The 24,863-nt window shown below is 33.0% G+C and overlaps 1 protein-coding gene across 1 annotated transcript in view; it reads right to left on the bottom strand.

Annotated features, from left to right (window-relative positions):
• LOC145240320 (uncharacterized) overlaps nt 1-10,230 on the bottom strand; it is an 11,864-nt gene extending 1,634 nt beyond the window's left edge. Inside the window, exon 1 of the mRNA XM_080103901.1 lies at nt 5,152-10,230. Within this exon, the coding sequence (XP_079960027.1) occupies nt 5,152-10,230 (5,079 nt within the window). The remainder of the gene's footprint in view (nt 1-5,151) is intronic.
• Nucleotides 10,231-24,863: the final 14,633 nt, after the last annotated feature.

The raw sequence follows: 24,863 nt of genomic DNA, 5'->3' as shown, positions 1-24,863 counted from the left end.
TTTCTGTTATGTTAGTTTTTATATTTGGAATGGAGTAAAATTACTAAGGAGATATTGTTTGTAGTGTTTGCAATTTATTGATGTTTCGTATTTTTTATTTAAAAGTTTATCCTTATCTTTAAAATTTGTGATAAATAATTTTTCATATAAACAAAGATGACATGGGGAGTTAATTGATTTGCAAGTGCTGGTTTTTTTTTTAGGATTTCCCAGGTGATAGTTGGGGTGAGTTGGCTTCTGGTTAGCTGTAGGTAGTGGTTGGTGAGGGAAGTTTTGTTTGGGTGATTAGGGTTGTTTATGGAGCATTTGTGGACCCTGAATCTTTCCTTAAAGGGGGTACTTGAGATGCCTATATAGAATTTTTTATTATTAGGATCTTCTGTGGGAGTAATAGTTGCTTTATATACTACGTTTGTTGCGAGGCAGTTTTGTTGGAGTGGGCAGTTGGATTTAATAATGCAGTTACATTTGCTTTTATTGTTAATTTTATTGTTGTTGTTATTTAGTATTTTGTTGTTGTGTTTTTTAATTATATTTTCAAGGTTATTGGTGCAACTGTAACTTAATTTGATAGTGTTGTTATTAAAGATTTTATGCAAAATATTATTGGGGGTGAAGTGTTTTTTAATTAACATGAAAATTTTTTGCCTAGTTTAGATTTTATCATATTATTGTAAGAAAGGTTGAACCAGAGGACTTTGCAGGTTCTATTCTTTTTCTTCTTAATATTAGTAGTATTGTTATTTAGGATGTTAGGATCCAGATATGTTAATGTAGTATTGGGGTAGCCACATTTTTTTAAAGCGCTCTCGTAGAATGGTTTATGTTTATGAAATATAGTTGAGTTGGAGGAGTTAGTGCTTAGTCTTTTTTCTATTGATTTGGGTATATGGTTAATTACGTGTTTGGGGTGGTTGGACCTGGGGTGTATATATAGGGGATATGTGGTGTTTTTTGTGTAGGGTTCATAGGTATCATTGGATAGGTTAAAGGTAACATCGAGAAAATTAACAGTTTTTATATTAGAAGTCACCTCAATTTTCAGGTCCAGTTTCTTCATTTCCTTAATCAGTTTTTTCTTGACGCTTTCACATTTTGGTCCGTTGGAGTTTTCCACTAGTATTAGGCCGTCATCTCTATATATTCCCACGTTATTGTTGGTGATGTGTTTTGTTAGATTGTAGAGGATGAATAGACCCACCAGGTCAGTGGCCTCCGTTGAGTCAAAAGCCTCCATCGCAAAGTCGAAAGGTGTAGGCTGGTCCTTCTTAGTCCATTGGGTGTCTTGGTTTATTAATACCGTTTTTCGGCATTTTTAAATTATTTCAATTTCGAAGGTTTGTATGTCCAAGAATGTGGATGCGAAGTCCAAAGCTATCTCGAAAAGGTTTTTTGTTATGGACGGATAGTAACTGACAATATCAAATTGGATAAATGCAGCCTTGCTCTTGTTGGGTATCATGTTAAACCAGTTAATCGTATCCTCAGTGTTGACCCATTGGGTGAGGTTAAATTTCTTTTTTATCTGGTTCTTAATTCTTTCGAGGATCCTTGTACTTATTTTTCCGATTTCCGGTTTGGTGGGGTTAATAAGTCTGGTTTGGGGTTTAGTCTCTTTAAAGACCACAAAGAACACTTCGAGACTAAACCCCAAACCATAGTTTTAGTTTTCCGGATATTAAGCAATGTAACTGGTACATGTTATGATGGTATAAGTGGTGCCTGGTGCCCATTTTTGGTAATATTGCCAGGTTTCTTATATATATATATATATATATATATATATATATATATATATATATATATATATATATATATATATATATATATATATATATAAATATATATATATAAATATATATATATATATATATAAATATATATATATAAATATATATATATATATATATAAATATATATATATATATATATATATATATATAAATATATATATATATATATATATATATATATATAAATATATATATATATATATATATATATATAAATATATATATATAAATATATATATATATATAAATATATATATATAAATATATATATATATAAATATATATATATAAATATATATATATATATATATATATAAATATATATATATAAATATATATATATAAATATATATATATAAATATATATATATAAATAAATATATATATATAAATATATATATATAAATATATATATATAAATATATATATATAAATATATATATATAAATATATATATATATATATATATATATATATATATATATATATATATATATATAAGAAACCTGGCAATATTACCAAAAATGGGCACTAGGCACCACTTATACCATCATAACATGTACCAGTTACATTGCTTAATATCCGGAAAACTACAACTATGGCGGCCGCGTTACATTATATAAAACATGGGGAAAAATATCTTTTCAGTAGCGTGAAAATTTGATTTAAGAGTAAATGTATTCATTATAAGACCTCGATAGTTCGAATTACTTTTGTTACATTTTTTTTTGTTGGCTTCTCTTAACAGACTGGCAACGGAAGATCAAAGTGTAGTATCTGTTCTTCAGATGTTGCTCTTCAATTTCTTGTTCTCTGTCAGTGGAGGAGAAATCCTTCACGGCTGAGACAATTTTTATTTTTGTTCCTTTTCTCCACGTTAAAAAAAAAAACAACAACAAAAAAACGACCCTGGTGTCTAACTCTGTCCCGTGGGGAGGCATTGTAAATAGGAACAGAACTCGCTACAACGGCTAATTATTATTTTTAATTCTACTTTATTTTTTGTTGCGGTAAAAAGTGAAGATACAGAAGAAAATGATTAAAACTAAGTATTGCAGTGATTAAAAATTAAAATTTAAAAAAAAAAAAAAGGAAAAACTTTCGTTTCGTTTCGCTAGGATAAGATGATGTGTTTTTCATTCTTACATCCAGTTCAGTTTCTTTATACAACTTTAAGACGAAGTATTTTTCGTTGCGGAAGCCGATAAGAAACCTGTTAATATTTTATTTTACGGATTTTAACCGTAGTTCGAAGTTCGACTAATCCAATTAATAAAAGAATGTTCAGTTTTACAAAAATAAGTCTCAATTTTTAATTTTGCTGTATTTAATGTTTTAATGAATTGGACACAAATGAGAAATTAAAAAACAAAACAAAACAAAAAAAAAAAAACAAGACTTAATTGACAAATATAATCTAAACAATTCGGCACATTTAACTCATCCACGAACATTTTAACATGAGGAACAAAACAATGATTACACCGCCTTGCGGTGACTTTTAAATCATTGTTCATTATCAGTTGATTTTCTCTTCAAATAAGTTTACCTTTAAATCGTGTTTTGTATCTTCTAATTTTGTTTCTTTTATATTTTCATATATTTTATTTCTTAATGAATTGGACACACAAAACAAAGTTGTATCAAATTACGAAAGAAATTCTAACAAACAAAACAAATTTTCTGCTTTGAACACAAAAGAAAAAAAAAAAAACACGAATCCCCCCCCCCCGAAATGACAGGTAAGATTTTTTACACTTAAAAAAATTAAATTTAATAACTTCTTAAAATAAGTTTAATTTCATTGCTTTCCAATCAAAAAATATTGTTTTCGCCTAGACGTATAAAAAATAAATTTCGTATTAAAAAATCGGGGTACTCCATGCAGAGAGTGATCCGTGCTAAAATAATAACGTTATTATTTAAAAAGCCATTCTTAATATGGGGAGGGGAGGGTGTTTTATACCTATTCTGTACTTTAACCTTACAATTGAATAATAAAAAAAAACATATAAAACTTTAATTAAACGTGGAAATACGATTAAAAAAATAGCGCGGATCACTCTGCATTAGCACCAAAATCGGCGCTTCTACAGAAGTGGGGCGAGATTTTGTATTCGATCAATGTAGTTTTCAAATAAAAGCAATGGTTTCAACTGATTTTTTTTTGTCAATTCTAATAAGTTATAATGGTAGCTTCCAAACTATGCAGTCAAAATTACGTGAATATTACTGTAAGAAATTCTCTTACTCATTTTTGCCTTTGGCAGAATGAAAGAGACACAGAAAAGCAACAAAGGCTCACCTTAAATTCCAAGAATATTTTATTTACAAGAAAGGTAAAAATGAGTACATAATTGCAAAAGAGTGCCCTCTTTAGCTTCAGCCAAATGGCGGGTAGTTCATGCCTCGAAAGGTGTAAGTAGTTTTCTTCTTGTGGAAGATGCTGATTGAATTCGGCCGCTCGTAGAAATGGTTGAGGGTTCTCAAAATCTTTCCAGACTGGTCAATAAGAACAACGCTCATTGTGATCGATGTTCCATAATAAAGTATGCCCTCCTGCGGGCAATGATGATGAAGTAATTAGTCCATAGAACATTTTGCCTCAGGCTTGTATCCGCATTTAAATGAGCGGAGATAACATATAGAGTACCTATTTACAATGCCTCCCCATGGGACAGAGTTAGACACCAGGGTCGTTTTTTAACGTGGAGAAAAGGTACAAAAATAAAAATTGTCTCAGTCATGAAGGATTTCTCCTCCACCGAAAGAGAACAAGAAATAGAAGTGCAGCATCTGAAGAACAGATGGTATTTATTTGCTCCCCCACTGAGCAAATTAGGCACAAGGCCGTTTTTAATGTGAGGTAAAAACCAGCTCCCCTAAAAGTAGGCAAAAAGGGGGCACTCTGGTTACCAAAAATAATAATTGTCCCAGTATAGAGGGTTTCCCCTCCATTGACTGGTACAAATTATCTTAAGTGCAGCATCTGAAGAACAGATACTACACTTTGATCTTGTCCTGAAGGCCAGGTAAGAGATAACATATAGAGTAGAACCCTGCCTTAGGTCATTAGGCACGAAGCGAGATACATATATAAATATATATATCTGCTTTGCTCGACGCGCAATAGGAATCTGTTTGAAGAAACACAATATTCCCGCCAATTCCTGAATCCTCCGCAGCAACTAAAACAATGCGATTTCATTGGTCAAAATAATCGCGTGATTGGAAATCTAGCAGTTATCGCCCTTGCATTCTGAAATTTCTAACATTACTGAATTATAAAAAAAAAAACAACTTTAATCGGTCGAGACTTGTTTGGGAGTTTTATCGTCACAATATCTCCAGGTCGTACCTTATTAGATATAGTTGGATAACGATCTTGTTTACGTTCTCGAAGAAAGAGTAAGTAATCCTCGTTCCATATCCGTTTAAACTCCTTGAGCAGCTCATCCCAGTTCTTCAAAGATTCCAACAATATCTGTCTGGACGGCAGTTCCCCTTCATTAATTGGTTGAATCTCCATTCTAAGAAGAAGTCCAGGGTTTTGATCTGGGCGCAGGAAGTGATTGGGCGTAATTACCTCCAGTCCAGAGTCATTCGAACTCTCATAGGTTAGCGGTCTATTGTTCACTGCTCGTTGGACATCTGAAATGGCTGTCCACAGCTCAGATTGACTGTAAATAGACCTTCCAACAGTTTTATAGAGGCATTCCTTTAATGTTTTAATCATGCGTTCCCAAACTCCTCCATACCAAGCCGAATGAAGAGGGATCTTAACATGCTTTATATTATACTGCCCAAATTTTTCATCAAATTCGGAAGAAGTTAGGGCCTGATTTAGTAAACTAACTCCAGCAAGAAATGACTTTGCATTATCACTATATATGTGAGAAGGCAAGCCCCACATGTTTGAAAACCTGACGAAGGCCAGTATAAATGTGTGCACTGTCATGTCCTCAACCAGTTCTAAATGCACCGCTCTGATTTCCAAGCACGTAAATATGAGAATGTAAACTTTAGATTGAAGATTTTGGTTTTGAACCCACAGGTGTCCCGTATAATCTATCCCTGTATGTAAGAATGGCCTTACCAGATTTACTCTATGTTTAGGCAGGTCTGTCATCTTAGGATAAGGAAAATGTATCGAGTTGATTTTCTGACAAATAAAGCAGTCCTTCAATATTCCCTTCACAGCCTGTCTGCCTTGAGGTATCCAAAATCCTGACATCCTGATTCTACTAAGTGTAGCCGGCACACCCAAGTGTTTAGCCCTCTCATGCTGATCCTTCACAATTAGATTAGTCAAGGGATGATTCTTCCCGAGCAATACAGGGTTTAAAACCTCATATGGTAGAGTAAAATTTTTTTTGATCCTGCCTCTGGAGCGGACGACACCAGACTTGTCCAGAAATAGGTTTAACTTACTCACAAGGTTCGGAATGGGTTTATCATGAGGTGCATGTAAGAACTTCAATTCAAGGGGAAATGCCTGTTGTTGCATTGTCTTGAACAAGTAGTCAGCAGCAGCCTGTTTACAGTCCAGTTCCTTGCCTCTTGCTTTGGATATAAATTCGAAGACTCTGGAGACCACATGTAGAAGTTTGTTAAAACACGAAAATCTGTCAAAGGCGATGATAGGCTGAGACCAGTTCTCATTACAGGTGTACAACAGGTTCGTACAAACTATTTGCTGGTTGTCTGCACTAAGACAATCCAAAGTACTATCAGGCCAACAGACAGTTCCACCAGACAACCAGTTTGGTCCAGCACTCCAAAAAGAGAAATTTTCCTTAAATTTAGCTGCTGTCAGTCCCCTAGTCATTAGGTCTGCAGGGTTCTGATTGGAAGGCACATATTTATACCTGATAGCAAGGTTGTAATTTGCAAGTATCACTTCTTCCATCTGTGTCACATCCTTGAGGCGATTCTTCGTGAAAATGTTTTTATGGTTCGTCTGCTTGGACATTAGCCAAGTGAGTACAATTTGGGCATCTACAGCCAAATACAAACTTCCAAATTTCGTTCCTTGGTAGGCTCGCAAGATATTACTAAGACATTTAATTGCCAAAAAAACTGCTAATAGTTCCAGCGTTGGCAAGGTTTTAGCTTTTAATGGTGCCACCTTTGCTTTAGCACAAATCAGAGAAGATATACCTCCCTGAACTGCATATACAGAAAATCCATATACCTTTTTTGAGGCATCTGTGAATATGTACAAATCCGCAACAGTATCGCTATCAAGTACCTGTCTTCTAAACGATAACGAATGAAGCGCCGACAAATCACTAGCTAGTAATCTCCACCTTTCCTGCATTTCCTTTGGAATGGGATCATCCCAATCAATATTAGCCTTCCACATTTCTCCCACCAATATGCGACTTTGAATGGTGACTGGGAGACATAAAGACAATGGGTCAAATACACTGGATGCGGCTGATAGTATTTGACGTTTTGTTGCTAAGTTGGGGTCACAAGTTTGCTGGACTAGGCTGATGGAGTCCGACTCTGGGTAATATCTGTAACCCAGAACCTTTTCCCATGGACAACTGTGAGTTGTCAAAGTCTCATCCTTCCTCATCAATTCCTGTAGCTTTGGGCAATTGGTGTTACATGATCGAAGATCAAATCCTCCTTTCTTCAATCTTTCCTTTATTTCACGATATAGTTTTCTCAACACACCTTCCGAATTATTCGTACTGACCAGATTGTCAACATAAAAATTTGAATTCAACAGTTTGGTGCAATCATCAACTGGATATCTAGACGCATGATACTTCAATATGCAGTTCAATATAAAAGGGCTTGCGTTAAAGCCGAAGATGATGGTCATATAACGGTAACATACCAGACGATCATCCCGTTTTAGAAAGAAGCAAAACTTATTTCTATCAGATTGCTTTGATAATCTAATCATCAGAAATGCCTTCCTGATGTCGCCCAATAATGTATATCTATTAGTCCGAAAGAGTAGAGTTAGATTTAACATGTTTCCGGTTAAATTTACCCCTGGGTATGCAGCCTCGTTTAAGGATACTCCTCCCTTGACCTTCAATGAACAGTTGAAGACTGGTCGCATTTTAGTAGTTGCTATGCTCTCGGATTTAAAGACTGGTCGATGAGGGATCCAAATATGTTTATGGAACTGTTTAGGTGAACAATGAAAGGGTTCTATTATGCCCTCTGCCTCTTGTTCGGCAAAAACCTCTAAATATTCCTCATAGAGGCCCTTTATTTCCAGAGTGTGTACCACCCTATCCAACACCTTGAGGGCTACTTGGTGATTAGAGCGCACCTGAGCTAATTTATCAGTGTGCCACGGTAACTGCACCCAGTACCGTCCGTCTTTAAACTCTATATTTCTCATAAACTCCTCCATCTTCTGGGCATCATAGTCGGATAAGGTGTCATTTTCTGATAGCCCCAAAGACTCCACACTGTAAATCCACTCCAGACCTCTTTCTACAGTACTGTCCTCAAAAGCTTCTTTATAGGGGTCCGAATAAGAAGAACACACGTCAAGAACACTATTAACAATGGAGATCGGACACTTAACAGTTCTCATGACTTCTCCATAAACTGGAACCTTGTGTTGGATCGTTTTAATTTGATGGGGAAACATGAAATTCCTGGGATTCCCAAAAGGTATCACTCCTCGTTGGGAAAGCCAAGCTTTCCCATTCATACATTTTATCATTTGTAGGGGTTCCATAAATTGTAACAGGTCCACCCCTATTAACCCTTCCAAAGTTATATTGGCATTTCTTCCTAAATCTGTATCCAGGGTGTAATCCAATTTCGTAAGGTTCTCGACCACAATCGGCAAATTCTCCACTGTATGAATGATGTCTAATTCCTTGTCAATAAGGATAGGTAGCTGCCGCTTTACCCCTGGCGTCAACTCCACTGTTGTGGTAAGTCGCTGAAAATTGCAGGTTTTCTTTCCTAGAAACGTCACAATCTCAAGGTTTACCTCCAAGACAGATCTTGGGTCACAAGCCAGATCCTGCAAAATTCTTCCACTAAAGTACGAATTTTGACTGCCCGTGTCTATCAAACATCGCAGCTTCACAGCTTTGTCTCCTCTTTGTAGTACGATTGTAGTAATCGGCAAAATACACTGCTGCTCACCCAAACCGGTATTGATACATTCATTTGTTGATGTATACGGCATAGGGCACATGATTGTGGTATGGTCCTGGGCTGAACATCGCTCACAATTGCCCTTAGGGCTTCTTTTACAGGGACACGAATCACTGAAATGATTGTTACTTGTGCACCTATAACATAGTCCGAGTTCTTGACAATGACGCCATCTTTGAGGAAATGTATGGTATTCTTCACAAACTTGAGTGGAATGACCATCCCTCAAACAAAGGTTGCAGGTGGTATTCCTCTCCTGGATATGGAAGTTCTCCAATGTTGGTGTTGTTGTCTCCGGTTTTCTGTCTGGATGAATGTATCTACGAGAGCTACCATAATCCAAATCTCTCTGGTTTGCTTCAGGGAGTGCAGCCTTCCAGGATTTTAAGATCCTTATGCCCGTATCTAAAATAGAAGTTAAAGATGGATGCGGTGCCCCTACAGACCTCACTAATTCTTCCTTAAGACGGTTGGGCAGTCTTTGGAACAGTATATGGGCCGCTAATGCCCCTCCGCCTGAATTTCTTTCCATAAATCCATATCCCAACATAGAGTCCAACTCCGACAACTCGTATTTAACCTGAGACAAATAGTTCTTAAGGTATTCAATATCATACCTGCCTCGGGTGGACAGTTTGAATAGGCTAGAGAATATCTCCTCTCTAATGCCCTCTTCATCCCAATAATTATCCTTAAGAATTTTTATCGCGGCATCATAATTATTGGATGTCTCCTCAAGATGATGGATTAGCCGAAACGGACGTCCCGTAACACAAGTCTTGAGGTAGGTTAATTTTTCTCTTCTTGATTTTAATCCCAAAGTGCAATAGTCAAACCTAGTGAGAAAATCTCTCAATGCAAATTTGTTCTCTAAGTTCAGGCCATCAAAACTAGGGCATTTGACCTTAGGCCTAAACATAGAGGTGTCAACTTGAGATGGCTGCATTACATTTGGGAGCATGAAGGGAGGAGAATCATCCTTGTGAACCTCTGCAGTTAAGTTTTGTAAATCTCTTTTCACCTCCTCTTTAAATTCGATAAGGTCATAAGCATGCGGTGCCACCCTATCTCTAGGAAGGAATTTAACCAAGTTTTCCTGAACTTGGTCCACTTTAGAAAGCCACTCGTTTATGTTGTCTGTGGTGTTCTTCAAGGCACATGCATCCACTGCGACTCTTTTCTTTAATTTTTCTAATGTGTATCCGATAATGTTTTTATATCGCTTTATTTTGTGGACCAAGTTCAGGAAAACTTGGTTAAATTCCTTCCTAGAGATAGGATGGCACCGCATGCTTATGACCTTATCGAATTCAAAGAGGAGGTGAAAAGAGATTTACAAAACTTAACCGCAGAGGTTAACAAGGATTTTGCAACAATGGTTTGTTGCGACCTGTGACTAGGTAAAAATTGTAGAACCTTGTCGGTCTGGTAATAAGGGTAACGATTCAATTTCCTTCAGCTCCAATCCCAAACTGAAATCACAACCAAAATTCAGTTCACTCCATCCCTCTTATAATCCAGTTAGCCAATCAAATAAGTTAAACATAACAACTACCAATATAAAAAGAGTCATCACCCACACAAAAGGTTTTTGCTGCCACTCTTCCTGAGAGTCGCAGGTAAGTGCTTCAAGTTTTCTCAACAAATAAAAACGGAAAATTATTCCCTTTTTAATTCTGTGCTTTACGATCGTTTTTGATCAAATATTTTGTTACTTTCTTTCAAAAATAATTTTCCACCATATCGATTTTGGATATAATCTTTTGGATATAATCATCTTAAAAATGCGTGAAATACGTACATACAATTGTTTTCATGTGAAATTCAGTTTTACGATTTCCGAAATTTCGTGCCAATAGTGTAGAAGCACTAAACAGTCTCTTAAAAAAATATTCAATTTGACATTTAGGTTTTTATCAAAAAATGTATTTATCTAAATAATACTTATTTCTTACAAAATAATAATGTTTACCATAAAATAAATAATTTAATTCGAAGTTGGTTGAATTGTTAGACAATTGGGCACAAAAACTGCTTTTTAAGTATTAAATTGTTTTAACTTGAAAAAATATTTTTCTTTCTACATTTACATTTTATCTTGATAGATAATTCTGTTTGGTTTTTAAAGTTTTATTAGGCACCGCCAAAAATGGCCGAAAACTCAAGTTGTTGTTGTTTTTTAAAACAAAATTACATTTATTAAAATCCATTATTTCTGAGTAACTTTTTTTTCCAGAAAGATAAAACCCTGAATTTTATCATATAGCAAACAGAATAATGTAAAACTTTTTCTACTATTTTTAATTAACTTTTAAATGTTAAATTTTCCCAAAAAGTTAACAATTGACATTTTTTTGTCTTGCACAAAAAACGTACTTAAATATTTAAAAAAAAAGTTTTTGAAATAATTAATTTATTTATTTATTGTCTACCTAAGATTTAGGATGATTTTCTAAGAGAATATGCAAAAATATTATAATATAAGTACCTGGATTTCAAATAATTCCACTTATTCATATAGGCAACCAGTTATTTCGCGTCGATCGACACTGTTTAGGTTTACATTCGATAAAAAGCAAACTATGGAAGACCAAACAGGCAAAAAAAAAACTTATTTTTCAGTGACGAAAATTTCAATGTATTATTAAGCTGAGGGCTGGCCAGTACCAGATGGGTGACCATTTGTATGAGTTTGGTTTTTAATGTGTATGTGTGCGGGGGCCAGGCTCCCCAAATTGGGGGGGGACAATTTAAAGCAGAATAAAAAAAAATTGTTTCAGCGCGTTTGGTCCACCGTAGTCAAAAGGCGGCAAACGTTTTCAAACAGGATCGAAAAAAATGATGCTATTTTTAACACAAAGGGCACAATATTTATCGAATTTTTTTTTTGTATCGATTCTTCAAAGCATGCCCTGTTTAATAATGGTCATGCATTATCGCTAAAAAAAAATTGTTAATTTATTTATCAAAGATTTTAAAATGGCTTTTTTCGTATAAATATTTAAAAAAAATTTTTTTGTTTAGCTTAACTTAAATTAATTATTTTACTTAACATATTCACCGAATTTCACACTTCAAAACTCAAAAGCGGGATAATTAAACACAATCGAAGTTCTGATATTCAGACGTCAAAATAAGGTATGCAAACAATTTTTTTTTTTAATCTATAATTCTGTTCCTTACAACAACACAATATGTTGTGTTCAGTTTCAGATGATTATTTTAAGCATATTTGTTCCCACTTCAAAACAAGGGGGGTTTTGTAAGCAAAAATATATATATATAAATATCGTTTATGAAAAATAAGTACACTGTTATAAAGTTCATTCTTCTCCTAATAATCGCTGAAAATTTCGTATTGATCGGATAATTACCTGAAAAAAGTCCGTCAAAAAGTACTGACTTGCCCCCCTCCCCCCAGTTTTGGCGGTGCCTATGTTTTATCCAATGTTTTAGATTTTAGAATGGAGATTACTTCATTTTATGAAGTTTACATAAAATTTAACATTACTAATTAGTAGGAACTTAATGTAGAAAAAATATTGTTAGATTTTTACAATCAAATCTAATGTAGTTAATTCATTAAAAATATCCAAAATCTACCTTTGTGGGGGGGTATTACACTTCAAGTCCTTTTAAAAGATCCGCAAAGAAGCAATTAAAAAAGATTAAAAAAATAAATACTTAAGATTTCGGTACTCATTCAGAGAGTGATCCGTGCTGAAATAATAACGTTATTATTTAAAAAGCCATTCTTAACATGGGGAGGGGGGTGTTTTTTACCTATTCTGTAATTTAACCTTACAATTGAATAAAAAAACATATCATAAAACTTTAATTAAACGTGGAAATATGATTTAAAAAAATAGCGCAAATCACTCTCTGGAGTAGCACCAAGATTTCCAAATTGAGATCACTTTCATATATAAATTTTACGTAGAATGAGCACCCACTTCATGGCCAGTAAACGATCAACAAGACATGTAATCGTTCAGTTTTCATATTTTAGCTATAAACTCGTAAAGGTTTTTCCTTTTTTACTTTTTATCCCAGAGGAGGTGAAGAACCCACGTGTTGTTTACTAATCTGTACTTTCACCTAACAATTTAATGAACAAAATATACCGTAAAATATCCTTTGACATAACAAAACTTAAAAAAGTATCACTGTGATGTTTATTGGGTCGGTTTCTATCAGTATGTTGTTTAATTTTCGATTTTAAGCGATTATCGAGTCTAACAAGATGACCCTCTCATGTCATTGTTTGCTTATTTTGACATTAGACTCAGCCGTATATTTTTTTAAAGTAACTGTAGATGTTTTTAAGCCTGTTCTAAAATAATAGTAAAAAAATAGATTATAAAGAGTAAGTTAACATGTGAAAATAAGTTAAAACAAAAACATTCATCCAATTTGGTAGAATAGTACTGTATTATTTGTTATTTGCTTTTGTTTTGGACCAGTTTTTTCCTATTTTGTGATGATGAAAGTAAAAATAGATAAGCCTAATAATTTATTATACCATACCTGTTCACACTGAAACACTTATCACAATATTCTGTGGATCTATATTAAAAAACCTTGTTAAAGTTTGTGACATATTTCCATTCTATGGAGGTCAGGTGCGAATGAACACCCTATAATTTTATTATACCATATTTCTTCAAACTGAAACGTAATTATCAAAGTATACTTACGCAGATAGATATGAAATGTCTTTATTAAAGTTTGTGCTTATGTCCATTCTACGGAGGCCAGTCACGAACGCAGACCCCACAATTTTATTATACCATCCTTATTTAAGTTAAAACATACTTATCAATATATTATTATGTACATCTCTATCAAAAACACTTGTAAACGTTTTTTTTATTTTTAATTTTTTATTTCCATACTTTGTGGACCAGGCGCATACGCAGACCCCACAATTTTAATGAATCATCATTATGCCAGATCAAACATATCCATTCCTGTGTCTTGATATATCTTCTATCATTATATGCGATCAGTTTTCTATAATAGTCAACCATATAGGAGCCTATTCGTGACCAGACACACACACACAGATGTTTAGCTTTGTATTATAGATATATATTGATATATATATAGTGATATATATACATATTGATATATATATATATATATATTGATTATATATATATTTATATATATATATATATTCATGTATATATATATATATATATATAAAATTTTATAAAGAAGGCAGAATTTTTTAATATAATTAAAAAATTCTGCCTTCTTTATAAAATTTTTCATATTTGTGCATAATTTGAACCAGATGTAACGCTACATCCAATCAGCGTTGCTCAAGACACAACGTTAACCGATGAGCTTTGCCGATTATTAAAGCATAACAAACATTGCTAAAAAAATGAAGGAAACATGTAAATATAATAAGAAACAAAGACAAAAAAAACAAGAAACGACGACCTAGAGTAACAAGTTTTTGTTTTATTTTTTTGTAATATAATACGCTTCTTTTTTTTTTACTGTAATTTGTTTTTTTTGTCCAACTAAAAAATTCAAAACAAAACAACAAATCTTTTTTGTAAGTTTTTGTTTAACAATTAAAGAAACTTTTTTTTTTTCAAGAAATCGTTTTTTGTTTTCGGTAATGGTGGTTCTTAAGATGGGGATATTGGGAAAGTTGTCTATTCCAAAAGCCATTTTTAACATGGGGAGGTTGGGAAGAAGTGTCTATTCCGAAAGCTGTTCTTAACATGAGGAGGTTGAGAAAGGGTGTCCATTTCGAAAGCTGTTCTTAACATGGGGAGATTTGAGGTGCAGGTACTCTTGCATAATTTGACCTGAATTCTCGTGAATTTCCATCAAGCATGGATCTGGCAAGACCGGCAATCATCGGCGTGAGCCGAGCATTGTTCAAATGTTGAAACGCTAACTCAACTTTTTATTTTATTTATTTTATTTTATTTTTCTGTTATGTTTTTAGTAATTTTAGTGATATTAAGGGAGCAGAGGTGACTTTTTATTTTCTGATTACTTACTTATTATTTTTTTAATTGATTTTTTGGGAGTTTCTATATGTATATACATACATCAATATATATATATATAAATATATCAATATGTATATATATCACTATATATATATATCTAAATCTGAACATCTGTGTGTGTCTGGTCACGAATAGGCTCCTATATGGTTGACTATTTTAGAAAACTGATATCATATAATGATAGAAGATATATCGAGACACAGGAATAGGTATGTTTGATCTGGCATAATGATGCTGCATTAAAATTGTGGGGTCTGCGTATGCGCCTGGTCCACAAAGTATGGAAATAAAAAAAAAATAAAAATAAACGTTTACAAGTGTTTTGATAGAGATGTACATAATAATATATTGATAAGCATGTTTTAACTTAAATAAGGATGGTATAATAAAATTGTGGGGTCTGCGTTCGCACCTGGCCTCCATAGCATGGAAATAGGCACAAACTTTAATAAAGACATTTCATATCTATCTGCGTAAGTATATTTTGATAATTACGTTTCAGTTTGAAGAAATATGGTATAATAAAATTATGGGGTGTTCATTCGCACCTTACCTCCATGGAATGAAAATATGTCACAAACTTTAACAAGGTTTTTTTAATATAGATCCACAGAATATTGTGATAAGCGTTTCAGTGTGAACAGGTATGGTATAATAAATTATTAGGTTTATCTATTTTTACTTTCATCATATTTTGCTTTGGTTTTGATACCCCCAAATTCAAAGCTATCTCTTTACAACCCTTCCTTTTTATAACCTATCATACTTTCATGAATCAGAGTCCATTTTCTGTACCAGTAAACATTTCAACCCAGTAAACGATAAGTATTTTTGCTGGTATATATATATATATATATATATATATATATATATATATATATATATATGTATATATATATATATCAGTATATATATATCAGTATATATATATATATCAGTATATATAAATATATATATATCAGTATATATAAATATATATATATATATATATATATCAGTATATATAAATATATATATACATCAATATATGTGTATATACATATATATCAGTATGTATACACACACACATATATATATATCAGTATATGTATATATACATTTAATTATAAATATATGCATATATACATATATATCAATATATATACATATTATCAATATATAGATATCAATATATATATTATCAATATATGTATATATACATATATATATCAATATATAGATATCAATATATATATATATATCAATATATATATATATCTGTTTATGTATATATACATATGTATATATATACATATATATCAATATATATATATATATCAACATATATATGTATATCAATATATACATATTGATATATATACAGTGATGATCATATTTATTGGCTTGGTAAAATAAAAGTTAAATTTTGTCTAATAAATTCTAAAAAAAGGGATTAAATTAAAGAAAATAACAAAGTATATTATGTATTTTTAACTGGCCTTTCCGATGCAGCAATCGGATTTTAGAAAAAATAAATAACAAAGGAACAACAAACATAATTGCAAAAAACCCTTGTTCAAAATTATTGGCACGGCTTTGTTTTTCTTTTAGTATCAGTATAATATCAATCAATTTCCGGTTTACGTGCTTTCTGAACTTTTTTATAACCATATTATGCTTGTTTAACGCTAATTCAGTGAATAATTTTTTTCAGATAATTTTTAGATAGCGATTTATTTAAACTATTATAAGTGACTAAATTATAATTTTCAATCGCCATGGTAAAACTAAGGAACACAGCGAAGACGTCAGGAAGCTTGTTGTAGCATGCCATACCAATGGGGAGGGCTATGATAAGATTTCAAAGAAGCTAAACTTTCCCAAATCCACTGTTAGAGCCATAATAAACAAGTTCAAATCGCAAGGCCACGTTATGAGTTTAGAGGGTAGAGGGAGAAAAAGGATTCTTTCCCCAAGAGATGAACGGAAAATTGTTCGACAAGTGAAACAAAACCCAAGGATCTCTGTTGGGGAGATTGTTGATGAACAGAGCACCTCTGGAGTGAATGTATCTCGACATACAGTTGGTAGAGTTTTGAAGAGAGCTGGTTTAAAAGCATGTCGTCCGAGAAAGACTCCCTTATTGAAGCCTATGCACCTGAAAGCAAGGCTAGCCTTTGCAAAACGTCATATTGATAAAGATGTTGCATTCTGGAAACGTGTTCTATGGACTGACGAAACGAAAATAGAGTTATTTGGCCATAATAAAGTGTCTTATATTTACAGAAAATCTGGCGAAGCTTTCCTGCCTAAGAACACCATACCCACAGTGAAGCACGGTGGAGGCAGTTTGATGTTTTGGGGATCCTTTGCTGCCTCTGGACCAGGGCGACTTGTTAAGGTCACAGGTAGCATAAAAAAGGAAGATTATGTTAAAATATTGGATGAAAACCTGAAAGACTCTGCCAAAGAGCTCTCACTTGGTCGTCGTTGGTGGTTCATGCAAGATAATGACCCAAAGCATTCGGCTAAACTGACTAAGAAATGGCTTGAGGACAATCATATTAATGTTTTGGAGTGGCCATCACAAAGCCCAGACCTTAATCCAATTGAAAATTTATGGAGAACATTAAAATTGAGGGTAATGCAAAGGAAGCCTAAGAATCTTATTCAATTGGAGGATTATTGTCAGGAAGAGTGGGCTAAAATTACTACTGAAGAGTGCAACAACTTGGTTGTAAACTATGAAAAGCGACTGAGGAAGGTAATCAAGGCCAAAGGCTATACAATTGATTATTAAATAAATCGTGCCAATAATTTTGAACAAGGGTTTTTTGCAATTATGTTTGTTGTTCCTTTGTTATTTATTTTTTCTAAAATCCGATTGCTGCATCGGAAAGGCCAGTTAAAAATACATAATATACTTTGTTATTTTCTTTAATTTAATCCCTTTTTTAGAATTTATTAGACAAAATTTAACTTTTATTTTACCGTGCCAATAAATATGATCATCACTGTATATCAATATGTATATACATATATATATATACCAACATATATATATGTATAAGTATATACATATTGATATATATATATATATTAATATATATCATTGTTTCTTGTTTTCACTATAATGAATATCATATATAAATTCTAGGTATAACTTTTTCTAAAGTATATGTTTAAAAAACACCTGTATCGACTCTTCCTGTGTCAAGTTATAAAACATCCGATTATTGTCTTTTGTGTATCATAATAAGTTTCGAGTAAACAAGATTGTATGAATTTCATCCAATAATATTGAAAAACAAACAATATGTAAACAATGATACTAAAATATTGAAATTCATTTATTTTTTTATTTACAGATGTTCCTGCTTGATGACTGTTATTACATTTTTATGGATCAGAATGTTTTACTTTAAAAATTATTGATATGAAAGACAACACATGCATGTATTCGAATATGTATATATATATATCATTATATATTATTACATTTTTATGGATCAGTATGTTTTATTATAGAAAATTATATAAAAGACAACATATGTATGTGAATATGTATTTCCTAGAATACTATTCTTTAAAAAAATTATTTTAAATACTGTAGAAAATAAGAAACACTTTGAAGATAATATTCACATATGCGGTATATGTGCTTAATGTTCAAATGGATGGAAAGGTATAAACTAATATAATCACAATTTACAGAAAAGTATGCGGCTTTTGAAAAGACAGTATGGTACAAAAATAGAATCCATTAAAATATATTTTACATACCTAAACGTAAATATTGTATTCTTGTGTAGAGGGGTTATTTTCAAAATACTGCTAGATGATATTATTTAGGATTCATACCAGGTTAAAAGTTTAGTAAAACATGCAAATATACAGCGAGGAAAAGCCACATTCTTGTGAAGTGTGTGGATATTTTTGTTTTAAAAAATCGCATTTAGTGACACATATGAGAACTCACACTGGGGAAAAACCACATACTTGTGAAGTGTGTGGTTATTCTTGTCCTACAAAATCACATTTAGTGACACATATGAGAACTCACACTGGGGAAAAGCCACATTCTTGTGAAGTGTGTGGATATTCTTGTGCTAAAAAATCAACTTTAGTGACACATATGAGAACTCACACTGGGGAAAAACCACATTCTTGTAAAGTGTGTGGATATTCTTGTTCTACAAAATCAACTTTAGTGATACATATGAGATTCCACACTGGGGAAAAACCACATTGTTGTGAAGTGTGTGGATATTCTTGTTCTACAAAATCAAATTTAGTGACACATATTAGAACTCACACTGGGGAAAAACCACATTCTTGTGAAGTGTGTAGATATTCTTGTTCTACAAAATCACGTTTAGTGACACATATGAGAACTCACACTGGGGAAAAACCACATTCTTGTAAAGTGTGTGGATATTCTTGTTCTACAAAATCATTGTTAGTGACACATATGAGAACTCACACTGGTGAAAAGCCGCATACTTGTGAACTGTGTGAATATTCATGTTCGAAAAAATATTCTTTAGTGAGACATATGAGAACTCACAATGAGGAAAGGGGAGCCCTCCACCATAGACAAAGAGGCTTCCTTGGACTAGCTCAGAAAGAGAGCCCTCCACCACGATCAGGAAAAGATTATAATGGCTGCTCAAGAACAGGGATTGATAACCAATGCATTCAAGGAGATTGCTTGTCTCACTAATGACAATAAATGCAGATTCTGCCACATGGAAATTAAAAAGTGTGAGTCATTTAGTATCAAGGTTCTTTTAGGAAATGGCAACTACACAACGAGGCATGATGGAGTATGTAAGTACATCCACTGGACCATCTGTAAAAAATTAAACATCCAATGTAGCAGCAAATCCTGGGAACATCAACCTGAAAGAACAGTTGGAAATGACTTATATATCATACATACGACCATGTAATCTCTACAGCCACCTACCTTGAAAATGCTGCTGTGAAACCTAACATAGTTATGTGGAATAAGTCAGAGAGAGTTGCAACCTTGATTGAAGTGAGTGTTCCTAATGATGGCGGTCTGAACAGAGCTGAAAGAGGGAAACAGACCAAATACCAAAGTCTCATGTATAATATTAAAAGAAACTGGAATATTAAGGAGATATCAATCATACCAGTTATTATAGGTGCCAAAGGGCTTATGAAGAAGAACCTGAAGTCCTACCTAACTAATATTCATGGTAAACCAAGTGCAAAAGAGATCCAGACAATTACATTTAAGAGAACACCGAGGATACTAAAAAGAGCTCTCGGTTGGTTTCAATAAAAAGCAAGGCAATGTTGGCAGCTGGTTTGGTTGCCCCCATACTCAGGATTACAATCTTCAAAAGAAGAAAATTTAAAAAAAGGATAAGCCACATTCTTATGAAGTGTGTGGGTTTTCTTTTTCTGATAAATCAACATATAAAACGTACAGTGGAGAGAAGTTCCATAAAACCGTACTTATGAAAAACATCTTAAAAACTACCTAATAAATATCTCCGGTGAACCAAGTGCAAAGGAGATTAAAAGAATTGAAATTTAAAGGCCGATTAGAATTTTAAAAAAGTTATCTTGGGTAAAATGTATAAATAGCGGATGAATGTATGGCATATGGTAGGTTTCTCTGTATCATGGTTTGTCAGAACAACCTAGCATTGGTATATTTTCCCTACGAGTAAACCCTGACTAATTATTCAAAATCACATAGTATTCATATCCCAAATAATATCTCTAACTCACATAAGCTTTTATGAGAAAATGCTGACAGTGTTATATGGAGTAAATCCAAGAGAGTTGAAACCTTGGTTGAAGTGAGTGTTCCTAATGATTTTCCTGAAAGAGAAACAGACGATGTAAGATATGAAAAGAAACTGGAATCTTAGAAAGATATCAATCACACCAGTTATCATAGGTGCTACAGAGCTTATGAAGAAAAACCTGAAGTCCTACCTAACTAATATTCCTGGTGAACGAAATGCAAAAGATATCCAGACAATTGCACTTAAGGGAACTAAATGATACTAAAAAGAGCTTTCGAATGGTTTCAATAAAATGCAGGACAATTTTGACAGCTGGTTTGGCTTCTGCATACCAAGCATTACAATCTTCAATTGAAGAAAATTAATAATAGAGGAAACAGACACATTCTTGTGAAGTGTGTGGATATTCTTGTTCTCAAAAATCGGATTAAAAGCTTCATTTGAGAACCAACACTGGGGAATAACCACATTCTTGTGAGGTGTGCGGATATTCTTGTTCTCAAAAATCAAAATTAGTGATACATATGAGAACTCAAATTGGGGAAAAACCACATTTTTGCCTAGGGTGTGTGTGGATATTTTTATTCTCAAAAATCACATTTAGTGACACATATGAGAAATCACTCAGACACTATCCTCGAGTGTCTAAGATCTTTCTGTACAGGGGTGTGCCAGAACAACTTGATATGAGGATACTTTTCCTTAAAAGTAAACTCTGACCAAATATTCATGAAGAAAAATTTGAAGTCCTTCCTAACTAATATTCCTGGTGAACTAATTAAAAAAGAGATCCAGGCAACAACGAGGATAATAAAAAGAGATCTCGGTTGGTTTCAATAAAAAGCAATGTTGGCAGCTGGTTTGTCTGCCCCATACCCAGCGTTACAATCTTCAAAGGAAGAAAATTAAAAAAAAAAACTGCATACTTGTGAAGTGTGTAAATATTCATATTCCCAAAAATCATATTTAGTGAGACATATTAAAACTTACACTCGCTGCCCAAATAAGATCTCCTCACTATGGCTACCCCATAGCTTTTCCGAGGAATGGTGCACCTTCCCCAAGTGATGTTACCTCAAGTAATAGCACAAAGCTGGATACTCCACCAGACTAGATAAATTTTTGTTCTGGAATCCAGTAAGATTAAGAGACCAAAATGAAAGATATACTACAACACAAAAATGGTTAATTTGGGAGGGGAAAATTATGTTCTCAATTTCTTTACTAACTCAGTGTTTGAGAGATAAAGAACTTAAATGGAACATTCGAATATCTATGTATCTTATATAGAGTTCAAGTGTTAGCTCCAGGTTGTGGGCCCTTGATTTCTGATAACTTCGACTGAAGTAAAATAAAACAAAAGAGAAAATTTAAATCATAGCAGAATCAAATGTTAGCTCCAGGAGGGAGCCCCTTGATCACTTAAAACTTACTGAACTAAAATAAAAAACAAAACAGAAAAGCCACATTCTTGTAAAGTGTGTGAATATTCCTTTTCTCAAAAATCAGATCAAGTGAAACATATGAGAACTCACATTGGAATGGTGCACCTTCTCCAAGTGATGTTACCTCAGGTAAAAGCACAAAGCTAGATACTCCACCAGACTAGATCAATTCTTGTCCTGGAATCCAGTAAGACAAAGAAACCAAAATGTAAGATATACTACAATGTATGAAAATGGTTAATTTGGGAGAGGAAAATTATGTTCTCAATTTCTTTACTCAGTGTTTGAGAGATAAAGAAATTAAATGGAACATTCGAATATCTATGTATCTCATATAGAGTTTAAGTGTTGGCCCCAGATTGTGGGCCCCTTGATTTCTGAGACCTTTGACTGATGTAAAATAAAACAAAAAAGAGAAAAGCCACATTCTTATGTATACTTTACTACAGTTGTTGTACTTTTGAAAACTTATTCTTATGTATTGACGGAATTCTGGGGTTGTTACCAAAATTTGCTTTTTAAGGTAACAAATTAAAGGGAAAAGGGGGAAAATTAACAAGCAAAGCAAAGAAAAATGACCAAATGAAATAACGACCCCAAATAAATTTAAAACGATCCGAATTTATTTGAAAAAAGCAAAATGTTATGGTTGCTTATATTTTTCTAAGCTCAGGTTTTTAAAACCTGTAAGGTAACATGAAATAAAAATAAACAAATACAAAATACAATTCTTACTTAAAAGAAAGGCTGAAATGAAAAGCACAATCAGAATAGACAATATTCTTTTTTTTTCAAGTCTTTAAATTCAGTCTTTCGACAAAATGTTCTTTTCTCTTTTTCTGGGAAATAAACCATGCAGGTTGCTTTAAGTTTCTTTTTCTCTCTCTTTCTTTTCTCTCTCTCTTTTTGTCTCGAAACAAGCAAAGCCTTCAAAAGGTTATTTTCAAAGTTTGGTTCTCAGAAAGGGGTTATCTTTTCTTCAGCTACCCCAGAAATAATTTTTCCTTTCTTTCTCTGAAAGGGTTGGTTTCTTTTTCTTTCTTTTTCTTCTTTATTCATTTTAAAGGTTGGGTTCTCACTCCTTGAAGAATGGAGGGTCTGAATGGAAAACCTTTTCTCTGAAAAGGGTTGTCTTTCTTTTTTCTGTTTTCAAATAAATAATTATCCCTTTCTCTGAAAGGGTTGGTTTCTTGCTATTTCTTCACCGGTTCGAACGAGGACAAAGAAATAAATCGCTGCTGGCGAGTCTGGGTTAGGGTTAGAGTTAGACAATATTCTTGTTTTCAAGTCCTTAAATTCAGTTTTTCAACAAAAAGTTATTTTCTCTTTCTTTCCTGAAAAAAAAAATCATGCAGGTTCCAAGGTTTTTTTAAAGTTCTTTTCTTTTTATCTCTTCTCTGTCTCTTTTTTTAAACAAAGAAAACCTTCAAAAAGTTTAAAAGTATAGCTCTCTGGAAAAGGAGTTATCTTTTCTTCAGATACCCCAGAAATAAGGTTGGTTTCTTTTTCTTTCTTTCCTTTTCTTTTCCCTTTCTATGAAAGAGTTGGTTTCGTTTTCTTTCTTTCTTTTTCCTAAAAGGGTTGGTTTTTTTTGCTTTTCCCTTTCTCGGAAAAGGGTGAACTTCTTCAATAAATGGTATATTTTGAAACACCATTTTCAAGCACTTAATAAGGGCCTTCCACCCTTGGTGAAGAAGTTGAGTGTTTTACATCGCTGGGCCCAACGAAATTCCAAAAACAAGACTTCACTGTCCGATGTTTTCTTTGGAACTGATCTGAAAAGGGTCTCACAAAGTTGATTGGTATTGTCTTCACAGTACAGCCAATCAGCGTTAAGCAATGCCGATGGCTAGCCAGAAAAAGGAAAGACATTAGCAGAGAGAGGGGAGAGAAAAATGTCTGCGAGGACTTAAATGAAAATAACATAAAAGGTAGAGAGAGGGAGAACGAGTGAGTAAGAGAGAGAGACAGAGAGTGTGAGTGACAGAGACGCGCCGACATTCGCCAGCTGAAAGAGGGCCTTCAGGCTCCAATGACTGCAAGTTGAGGTAAAGATGAGGAGGGGTAATTTTTTTAAACAAAAAATGTGAAAATACAAAAACAAGTTTATTTTTCTTTATATTGAACATTTCATTATTATTTGTTCATATTTCTTAAGTAATTTTTTTAAACAAAATATGTGAAAATACAAAAACAATTTTATTTTTCTTAATATTCAACATTTCATTATTTTGTTCATATTTCTTAAGTATTTTTTAAACAAAATATGTGAAAATACAAAAACAATTTTCTTTTTCTTAATATTGAACATTTCATTATTATTTATTCGTATTTCTTTAAGAATTTGTTTTTAAACAAAAAATGTGAAAATACAAAAACAATTTTATTTTTCTTAAGGTTGAACATTTAATTATTATTTACCAACTCTCAGCCCATGTGGTCGTCAACCGGAAGCCTACGACCACAATTCCCGTGTCACCCATAATTTCCGATGCATGTCACCCCTAATTTCCGGTGCATTCTCTCTAGGTTGATACCTGTCAAACCTAATCTTTTGTGGCCCTGCCACCTTGCTGATTGGAAATGAAAATATACTTACATAACTTTCTATTTCTAAAACTACCAATATAGCAATTAAGCTGGGAATCCCAATACTACATTTCAACGGCCCCATCT

Source organism: Euprymna scolopes, chromosome 19, assembly GCF_053919585.1.
Source record: "Euprymna scolopes isolate OS-2025 chromosome 19, ASM5391958v1, whole genome shotgun sequence".
Lineage (NCBI taxonomy): Eukaryota > Metazoa > Mollusca > Cephalopoda > Sepiida > Sepiolidae > Euprymna > Euprymna scolopes.
This window is presented reverse-complemented; position numbering and strand designations above follow the sequence as displayed.